The 10,614-nt window shown below is 48.0% G+C and overlaps 1 protein-coding gene across 1 annotated transcript in view; it reads left to right on the forward strand.

The window, feature by feature from the left end:
- The first annotated feature begins 568 nt into the window (after positions 1 to 568).
- Positions 569 to 10,614, forward strand: part of LOC134637290 (arf-GAP with Rho-GAP domain, ANK repeat and PH domain-containing protein 1) — a 22,953-nt gene continuing 12,907 nt past the window's right edge. Inside the window, exons 1-12 of the mRNA XM_063487678.1 lie at positions 569 to 672; positions 1,880 to 1,956; positions 4,142 to 4,633; positions 4,892 to 4,990; positions 5,069 to 5,252; positions 5,578 to 5,682; positions 5,756 to 5,860; positions 6,249 to 6,309; positions 8,168 to 8,288; positions 8,804 to 9,068; positions 9,174 to 9,373; positions 10,551 to 10,614. The exon at positions 10,551 to 10,614 is cut by the window's right edge and continues 22 nt beyond it. Coding sequence (XP_063343748.1) covers positions 569 to 672; positions 1,880 to 1,956; positions 4,142 to 4,633; positions 4,892 to 4,990; positions 5,069 to 5,252; positions 5,578 to 5,682; positions 5,756 to 5,860; positions 6,249 to 6,309; positions 8,168 to 8,288; positions 8,804 to 9,068; positions 9,174 to 9,373; positions 10,551 to 10,614 — 1,877 coding nt within the window. The remainder of the gene's footprint in view (positions 673 to 1,879; positions 1,957 to 4,141; positions 4,634 to 4,891; positions 4,991 to 5,068; positions 5,253 to 5,577; positions 5,683 to 5,755; positions 5,861 to 6,248; positions 6,310 to 8,167; positions 8,289 to 8,803; positions 9,069 to 9,173; positions 9,374 to 10,550) is intronic.

The raw sequence follows: 10,614 nt of genomic DNA on the forward strand, positions 1-10,614 counted from the left end.
TGTACATGGTTGTAGTGCTCCAAGGGGGGGAGGGAGGGGGGGGGGCATTAAGAGATTTAAAGACAAATAAAAGAATTTCAAAAATGATCCTAAATTGTACAGACAGCCAGTGGGGTGAAATTAAAATGTGCTCAGACTTTTTGTTCCAGTTAAAAGACGTGTTGCAGCATTTTGCACAACCTGCAGATGCCTACTGATGCATCACTAACCCCACAATAGAGTGCGTTACAATAATCCAGTAACAAAGGCATGGATCACTCTCAAACAGCTGCTTTGATAAGATGGCCTTTATTTTAGCTAACTGCCTCAAAAGAAAAAAGCTGGATCTTCCAACAGCTCTGAGCTGGCTTTCAAGTTTAACATCTGCCTCCATTTTAACTCCCATTAGTGATGTGACTGGTTTAACAAACTGTGCCAGCGGACCAAGATCTATAGTAGTGGTGGTCGGGGTCAGAGGTCACACTGGTGATCACCTCACTAAGTTCACCCAGTTTTTTGCTCCCACCATAAAAAAATGAAGGAATAAAGCTGTGTGTAAAACTCTGTTATTAATGATTTAGCTGTTACCATGGAGATTTACCTGTTGGTAATGCTGCAGAGCAGCCAGCAGGTGGAGCTGAGCTCTCAGGAGGGCAGAGGTCAAAGACATTCCTCAGGCACTAAGCTGCTCAGGTTACCTCTCTGTCCTCCTTCACACACACCTGAGGCTCAACCTGTTTAAACCCACGAAGAAGAGTCTCTCACACACACATACACACACACACACACACACACACACACAGGTGAGCCACACCTGTGCCGGTCTGACTGGTGAGACTTCACTGTAAAACGGTCAGAGTTGGATCAGCTGACTTAAAGGAGCCTCACCTGTTCTCACCTGTGTGTGACACTGAGTCGTGCTCAGGCTGCACCGAGGCTCCAGCGGCCCGTAAATGTTGATCACATCAGGAGCCACATGTCTGTTCATACACAGCAAATGTTAATTTGACGCGTCGCACTGAGAACGCCGCCCTAAACACACACACAGGGTGGATTTAACACTCTGTGTTTATGAGTGCAGGTGGAGCCGCAGCTCGATGACATCACACACACACAGCACACGCTCACACAGCTCAGACAGGTAAGCAGGCACGCAGGTAACTGAGGTCCCGATCCGGTGGAGCTGACGGACGCCAAGGTAACAACTGCTCTGTGTGTGTGTGTGTGCTGAGGGTCTGAAGGGGGGACTGTAGTCTCCATGAACAGATCACTGAGAGATTCAAAGAAAACTTTGTGCTTCACTCTGACTTACACCGAGGTTTGTTGACGAGCTCGGCTTTGTCGTGTCTAAACAGAGACATTTTATTGTGAAACTGAAGTTTTCTCTGCGTTCCTCCTGAGGAGGAGCTCGTCCTGAAGTCAGACTCTTCCTGTTTCCTCTGAAGGCGTCACACAGCTGTGCGCTCACAGCTGCATTTGAACACTCTGACCGTGACATCTCTAAACCTCGATCATTGCTGCTGTCCGACCTGGCGCTACATCAGGTCATGTGACTGGTTTGTGTCATTAAAACATCTGTTCTGAGCTGCTGAGCAGAGGGAATCGTGGGAGTGTTTCATGTTTGTAATGAAAGTTTTTCTCTCCGTTCTCGCTGAGCATCGTGCTGCTCGCCGTGTTCCCTTCACTGGAGCGCGCCGCCTGTCAAACTTGTGACGCGGCCGCTGTGATCTCACTGATTGTGTTTCGTCTTCAGAGTGAAACGTGAGGTCGGAGGCTCCATGTTCAGGTCAAAGATAATCACCTCCATCCAAACGAGGATTGTTAAAAACTCCTCTGATCAGCTTCTGAATGAAAACCAATCACAATGATCAGATCACTAACGGCTCTTCCTGTCCTGCAGATGTCTACTCCTCCCATCCCGAAGCCTCGCCGCTGTTACTCGACGGGAAATCGAAGCTCCACCTCCTCGCTGGGAAGGTCAGATAATCTTTAAATCTGCCAACGATCATTAAATCTGTGCTTCAGTCTCATTTCATTGATTTCATATCTCGCTCACATGGAGAGACGCAAATCAGCATAGAGTCCAGTCTGAGTTAGGATTTATTTTGGAGGGACAGTAAACAGGAAGTAGAGAGAGCAGGTGGTGATGTGTGATACTGCAGAGTGTGGATGTGATTGAGGGCCAGTGTTACTGACACTGTGTCGGATCATAATCGCATGGTTACATGAACGAAACAACACAAACGTTCATATTCACACGTGTTTATGTTTGAGCTCAGCTGTTCCCAGTTTGATCATCTGAACGTAGTCTGTCATCAGTTCACAGTAGCAGTTCACATATAACACATCAGTCATGGCTGTGACCTCTGACCTCTGAGCCGCGGTCTGACGGAGGCGTTTCCTTCGTCCTCTCTTTGCTTCTTTTGCTTTTTCTTCTCCTCGCTCTCTCGTGTCTTTGTAGAAGGTGGAGTTGTTGTCACAGCTGTGACATCACTGCTTGGTCATGTGACCACAGGACAACCAATCACAGCAGAAACTGAGTCCTAACGTTTGTGTTTCAGTGCCAAGGCTGATGGAACTCTACAGCCAGCAGTTCAACAGAGTCCAGGTACACACAGACTCACACACACACAGACTCACACGCACAGTGACATCATCATCAGCTGATGATGTCTGTCGTCAGTTTCTGATATCAGTCAGACTGCAGGTGTCCACCAATCAGCATCTCAGGTGTGTGTGATGTCATCATGAATGGGCCTATAAAGTCAGGAGAAACCTGGAAATAAACTCCAAACCTCTAAAGACAAAAAAGAGGAGACTGGAGACCTGAGCATCCAAACAGGAAGTGAGAGGCAAACATCGGGCCTTAAAGTGAGCAGACCAGCACGAGCAGCCAACAGAAACAACACAGAGTTTAAGTCAGGCACAAAGCTTCGGCTGCTTCCTGTTGAAGACCACGCTCACTTCCTGTGATCGATGAGGTCTCAGACGTTCCAGTTGAGTCAGACTCACTGAGGACTGTCAGAGTTTTACCCCTGATGCTGCTGGATAAACAGAAACTCACTCAGGAACGAAGTCACACAGAGCTCAAGTTTTCACTGGCGAGAGGGAAGCAGTTGTCTCAAACCCACTTCAGCTTCCCCCTGCAGGTTGTTTTTATTGGTTACACACATGAATATTCATAAAGCTTGTTGCTGTATCACCTAAGAGAAATTACTATAACTGGTTTCAAAGTGTAATTGTGCAAGCATGGTTATACAATGTGTGGTTATATGATGGGAGTGCAGCCCTCCCAGGATGCTGTCGGTGGAATCCGTTCTTCTCAAGGCTGCTTGTTCCCCTTATCGAGGTCGTGCACGTACTCATATGCATGGGTTACATAGAGAGCAAACAGAAGCATTCTAGCTTTTTAAATGGCAACCTACAACACATACATTAAACCTAACAAGGACCAGTCAATTATTGATCACTGATCATTAAGTATACCAAAATAAAAGCTGCAGGACCTCGTCAGTTTCATCCTACCAGTCAGCTGCCAGCGTGTTTTCACTGCGAGCCGTTGAACCTGTTTGTTTGGCCGATGGAAACTCCTCCCGCTGTTTGTTCAGATATCACGGGTGATTATCTCAAACCAGTTTGTCTTCCTGTGGTAATCAGATAATCTCTGTAAAGATCCCACCACGTCATGTCCCGGGCTGCTCCGACCAGATCACTTCAAAGATGGTGGAAAAATTCACAAAGTGAAACTGTGTTGGTCGTCCTTCTACTGACCCATAGAGCTCTGCCCAGGAAGCTTTTATTATGAAAGTGTCTTTCCAGGGAACATTACCAGACTCTTACTCTGAAGGACTCTCATGAAGCTCACCATGCTGTCACTCTTATTGTGACATTCCAGTGGATTATTAGATGACTTTTATTCTGAAAGGTCCCCTGTAATTATATTGCAGGCGTGTTTATTGAGAAAGTGTCACTAATATTGCTGACCTTTTATTGTGATAGTCTTCTTCGCTGTACTCTAAATGTGAAAGTCTAAATGAAAGTTTAGGATTTTTATTGTGAATCATCATGTGGTATTACAAGACTCTTATTGTGAAAATGTCAGTGATCTTTAAGTCTTATTGTGAAAGATGATGATGAAGATGATGTCATGTGTCCTCCTCAGATGAAGATACTCGCAGTGCACTGAGTCGTAGCCTCACCTTGCCAACTCTGGACGGCGTCACTGGCGCGATCGCCACCAACATCCCGTCACTGGCAGGAGTTGCTGCTTCCATCGGAGGCTCTGCCCCCTGGAACCCCTCCACACCCTCTGCTCCCCCCTCCTTAGACAGCATAGCTAATAGCATTACCACCCACATACCTGACTTAGCAGAAGCTGCTAGCACTGAGGCTAACCTTGCGTCATTCAATCCAATGCCACCTGGTGCTAACGCAGATACTGCTGTGCTAAGCCCCGCCCCCTCCACCACACCTGCACCTGCTCCTAGCTTGGACAGCATTTTTAACTCACTGGCTAACATTCCCAGCTTTGCGGGGTTTGTTAGCAGTGTGGGTAACCCTGCTGAGAGCTTCTCTCCATCAGCCCCACCCCTCCCAAATACTAAACCCCACCCACCCTCAATGACGGGAAGTGGAACTGGAGATGCTCGCACAGGTGCAATGACAGGTACGACCACCAGAAAGTAGGTGAGTGTAATTTTTATATAAACATCAGGAGGGTATGATCCACAGTTAGAGAGCAGCTTCACTTCCAGCTGGTAGAAAGTGTCAGGTGCAGGTGATCACCTGAGGTGGTGCACAGCTTTAGGTCACCTGAACGTTAAACATTCTGCAAGCTTAAGAGGATTCAGACCTTTCTGAGGGTAAGAACAACTAACACATGCTCTTTGTGTTCCTCTGAACCTGTGTCCAGATGTTGGAGCGCTGTCACAGCTGGTGGCATCAGCTTTAGACCCGACCGCTGGAGTCACGCTGCCACCTGTAGAGGGCGCTGCAGGGTTAACAGGTGACGGTACTGTTAGTGTTTCTTCCGCTGGTCTTCTTCCCACTGTCTTCCATCTGATTCAGTTTTTCCTGGTTCTGGTTCCAGTTTTATCTCCAGGTCCTCATAGCACCAGAGCAGAAAACCCGTCGGACACCGCATTGGCCTGCTGGACGACCCAAGAGGAGGCTGAATCTGAGTCATCCAATGAGGAGGAAGAATCAGGTGTTAGCCCCGCTCCTTCTACAGCTGAAGCAGATCCTCGTTCTGCCCCGACGACCAACAATGACAAGTGTGTATGGTTACTGTAAATTCAGACCGTTCTCACTCCCGAGGTGTAACATCCTGACGTTTTGTCACGTCCCGCAGCGTTCCTGAGGAACGCAAAGTCCAAACGGTTCTCATATTCCCTCATTTTTCCAATCTCGTCATTTAGGAATGTGTTCGGTGCCCGAAAACGTAATGTGTTGACGATTTGTCACCTAGCGTAACATGTTACGCTTTGGGAGTGAGAACGTGTCGGCAAATTGTATCACTGTAGGGTTTACCTTACAATGTAAAGCTCCTTAAAGGGTTTGAAACGTCTTTCTCATGGTGTCGTTGTGTTTGTTCTGCAGAATCTCGACTAATACTTCCTTTCGTTTGATACCTACTCGGCCGGCCCCACCCCCTCCCAACACAGCGGGCCGATCAGGAAAATCTGTCAGACAAAAGACACCGAGGTAAACACAACTACGCACAACGCCTGCAAAAGTAAATCGACCTTCAAAGTGTTAACGTGGGTATGTCCTGCAGGGCGGCCACCATCCGAGTGTCAAGGAAGAAGGGCGCCGGCGGGAAACCTGCTCCTCAGAGCCCTGTCGTCCGGGCAAGCTGGCTGGACGTCTGGAAGGGCTTCAGGTAATGTCACGGCCGTCACCAGCTTTAAGTTTCACAAGTCGTGCTTTAGATTCACTCCAGGACAGAGTCGGCCGGGGCCTCAAAACCTAAAGGATGTCCACAAAGACCAGGTTCTCTTTTAGGACCAGGTTCTCGAGTGGTCCGTACTATGTACTGTTGGGATATTTATCATTCATCTGCACCTAAAGGTCTTCATAAAAGGTTCTTCTTCATTTTCTGGTCTTTTGGCCTCATCTGTCTTGTTCTCTGAAACAAAATCCCATTAGAACCTCATATTTCCTATAGTATGAGCAGAACCAGCTAATCTGGGCTAAGCAGTGACCCAAAATCATGTGGCTGCTTACCTGTCAGTTGCATGGATGATGAACTTGTTTTCTGCCTTTAACAGACATAATGTATTATGGGCGACGCTGGACGGACAGCTGATGTCTCTGTGGAAGAAACGCACAGTAAGCTCTCACCTGTCTCACTGCGTTATTTACCTCACTCTGTGTACCTGTCTCCCCGTGTGTACCTGTCACACAGTGTGTACCTGTCTCACTGTGTGTACCTGTCTCACTGTGTGTACCTGTCTCACTGTGTGTATCTGTCTCACTGTGTGTACCTGTCTGCAGGCTACGTGGGGGGATTAATAAAGTTTTATTTTATCTAATCTAATCTAATAACTTTAATCTCATTACTCACGAACAAATAAAACACTAAAATAAGATCTGAAAATGATGTGCCGGGAGTTGTGCCATTCTCGGCGGCTCTAATGACCCTCGAGCTCCCGGCTAGCTATCGAGCTGGTGGGTAACAGACGTCTCTGAAAACCATGTGTACCTGTCTCACGTGTGTACCTGTCTCACGTGTGCTCCTGTCTCACGTGTGCTCCTGTCTCACTGTGTGCTCCTGTCTCACTGTGTGTACCTGTCTCCCTGTGTGCTCCTGTCTCACTGTGTGTACCTGTCTCCCTGTGTGCACCTGTCTCACCCTGTGCACCTGTCTCACCATGTGTACCTGTCTTACCGTGTGTACCTGTCTCCTTGTGTGCTCCTGTCTCACTGTGTGCTCCTGTCTCACCGTGTGCACCTGTCTCACTGCCTGTACCTGTCTCACCTTGTGCACCTGTCTCACTGCCTGTACCTGTCTCACCTTGTGCACCTGTCTCACCGTGTGCACCTGTCTCACCGTGTGCACCTGTCTCACTGCCTGGACCTGTCTCACCTTGTGCACCTGTCTCACTGCCTGTACCTGTCTCACCTTGTGCACCTGTCTCACCGTGTGCACCTGTCTCACTGCCTGTACCTGTCTCACCTTGTGCACCTGTCTCACTGCCTGTACCTGTCTCACCTTGTGCACCTGTCTCACCTTGTGCACCTGTCTCACCGTGTGCACCTGTCTCACTGCCTGGACCTGTCTCACCTTGTGCACCTGTCTCACTGCCTGTACCTGTCTCACCTTGTGCACCTGTCTCACCGTGTGCACCTGTCTCACTGCCTGTACCTGTCTCACCTTGTGCACCTGTCTCACCGTGTGCACCTGTCTCACTGCCTGTACCTGTCTCACCGTGTGCACCTGTCTCACTGCCTGTACCTGTCTCACCTTGTGCACCTGTCTCACCGTGTGCACCTGTCTCACTGCCTGTACCTGTCTCACCGTGTGCACCTGTCTCACCTTGTGCACCTGTCTCACCGTGTGCACCTGTCTCACTGCCTGTACCTGTCTCACCGTGTGCACCTGTCTCACCGTGTGCACCTGTCTCACCGTGTGCACCTGTCTCACTGCCTGTACCTGTCTCACCTTGTGCACCTGTCTCACTGTGTGCACCTGTCTCACCGTGTGCACCTGTCTCACCTTGTGCACCTGTCTCACCGTGTGCACCTGTCTCACTGCCTGTACCTGTCTCACCTTGTGCACCTGTCTCACCGTGTGCACCTGTCTCACTGCCTGTACCTGTCTCACCTTGTGCACCTGTCTCACCGTGTGCACCTGTCTCACTGCCTGTACCTGTCTCACCGTGTGCACCTGTCTCACCTTGTGCACCTGTCTCACCGTGTGCACCTGTCTCACTGCCTGTACCTGTCTCACCGTGTGCACCTGTCTCACCTTGTGCACCTGTCTCACCGTGTGCACCTGTCTCACTGCCTGTACCTGTCTCACCGTGTGCACCTGTCTCACCGTGTGCACCTGTCTCACTGCCTGTACCTGTCTCACCTTGTGCACCTGTCTCACCGTGTGCACCTGTCTCACTGCCTGTACCTGTCTCACCTTGTGCACCTGTCTCACCTTGTGCACCTGTCTCCCTGCGTTTGCTTTGCTCTTTAGGACCGGTTCAGTGAGGTGTTGTTTCATGTCTCCAGTATCACCAACGTGAAGAAACTGGACAAAGGCAGATTCTCTGTTTACTTCAGGAAGAAGCATTATGACTTCATGGCTCATAGTGAAGGTAAGAACAGTCGACTCTTCTGGTTTCTACTGGATTCTACTGACCCAACACAGAAAGACCATTCTAACCTTTAAAGAATTAGAATGGACTGGGGACAGCTCTTATCAGGTCTTATCAGGCCTCAGGGGTAATCACGGTCAGACTTTGGAATGAAGTATTTTCACACCTGTTTGCATCTTCTTGGGTTCATTTCTCTCTAAAACATCTCGAGCTGTTAATTCTTTGACTCTGCTGTGATGGGTCCAGATGTGACTGACTCTGATTTGAGGATCTGGTCGTGAAATCAGGATCTTAAAGAAGGCAGGGAGATCCTGTAGACTCTGGAAAGCAGCACATAGTCAGTGCAGAGAACCCAGATTGGTTAAACCTGGTTTTGTTTCCGGGTCAAACCTGACGCCTTTGTTTTAAAGCGGGAGAGATTTTAGCAGAATTATAAAAGAGACCCGACGTCTCGGCTTCCCTGTTTCACTCCGGCCTCTCATATTTCTTTCTGCTTGCTTTCGTTTGTCTATCAGAGGTTCAGGACGGTTGGGTCACTTCTCTTCTCGCGACTCGAGGCAATCCAAGGCCCATCCCCCCAGAACTCCATGGACAAATCACCCTTAAGGACCCGCGGGGTCGTGCTTATGCTGCCCTCTGGGGTCATGACCTTTGGATTTACCCTAACAAGGAGGGCTTCCAGCTGGGTGTGGCCTCGTATTCCGTCCCCCTGAACGTGGCCTCGGTCAAATCGATGGGGAAACACTCGTTTAGCCTCATCACTCCATACAAGACCTTCAAGTAAACCCCTGTCTGTGTGTCTGCCTGTCTGTCCATACCTGTATGCTGTTTATTTGTTTGCTAAAATTATATCCTCCTCTCTTTAACCCCGCCCCCTACCTACAGCCTGTCTGTTGATTCGTCGAAGGATCTGTCCCTCTGGGTGGACAGGCTGTCTTCAAGTATCCAGAGCGCTCTGTCCTGCTGTCAGGTGGCACTGCGTCTCTGGGAAAACCCGTACAACAAGGTGTGCGGGGACTGTGGTGCGGCCAATCCGGAGTGGGCCTCGGTCAATCTGCTGCTGGTTATATGTCAGCACTGTGCAGGTATGACAGCACACCTGGTACACGTTAAGATTATTAATGCAGAGGGTTGTGTAACAGCAGAATGAGATGTGACGGTGTGAACCGTTTTCAGGATTCAAATGATCGTTGGTCACGGACGTAAAGAAGCGACATTACCCAGGACTTACATCAGAACACAAGTATGAAAAATAACAAAGGCAGAAAATAAAAATATTGAGGAAAATATGCAACACAAAATCGATTTTAATCCACCCAAACAAAGGCACAGATTCATGTCCAAGAGACCGGACCTCCCTGTGCTGTTTTTAAAAGATCAGAGACTCAGAGCTGTCCTGTTAAGAATCTGGATGCTGTGAATAAGCAAATATAACCAGATGCAGAAGATCCTCCAAAGTGCCATTTAAAGGCCCAAAAGAGACACCAACAAACACTGTTGTAAGATCTCGGTGATATCACAGGAGTCGCATACTTTCAAACCAACAGAGCAGAAAGCTCTGAGACAAACAAAGAAGGTAAAGAAATGAAGCCAAATGTGAGCCTGACTCATTTTGTTAGCTGGAACAGTTTATATGATGCTGATTAAATGAAACGATACCAGCATTCCAGTTTCACCACTGCCAATAAAACGTGTGCAGTCTGAGGGAAACACACCTGTCAATAAAACACACCTGCTGACTGTTGATACACTGTAACTCTCCCAGAAGAACACTAACAGATAAGTATGATTTGGATAATGCTAGCAGACTCACAGGTTTGAATGGAGAATGCTAACAATGCTAACAAACCCAGTTAAGGCCAAAACAAACAGACGGACAAACAGCACATACAGCAGGGCTGTTGCATTAATAAATACACTCGGGGGATAAATCACTGCGAAAACACAACCTTCAACTCGCAACATTTTCTTTTCTTTTTAACTGCAATATTGTTAAAAAGCACTAAAGCACTGTGCAGCAACCGTATTCTCACTTTTTCATTATTATTTACAGTCTTTTACATGCTATATTCATTTATTTATTTAATTCATTTTTTCTTTGTTTAAAATTTATTGTACATATATACTTATACTCTTAAAATTGCCCTTTTTTCACTTGTAGTGAATTGGTTTGTATACAATTTTCGTTCGAAAGCACAATGACAATACAGATTCTGAGATTCTGTAAAACCCACTGAATGCAAAATGCTAACATGTTCTCAGGTCACCATCGAGGCCTGGGCAGCAACCTGTCGAAGGTGCGCAGTCTAAGGATGGACAATAAAAT

Source organism: Pelmatolapia mariae, linkage group LG10_11, assembly GCF_036321145.2.
Source record: "Pelmatolapia mariae isolate MD_Pm_ZW linkage group LG10_11, Pm_UMD_F_2, whole genome shotgun sequence".
NCBI classification, from domain to species: domain Eukaryota; kingdom Metazoa; phylum Chordata; class Actinopteri; order Cichliformes; family Cichlidae; genus Pelmatolapia; species Pelmatolapia mariae.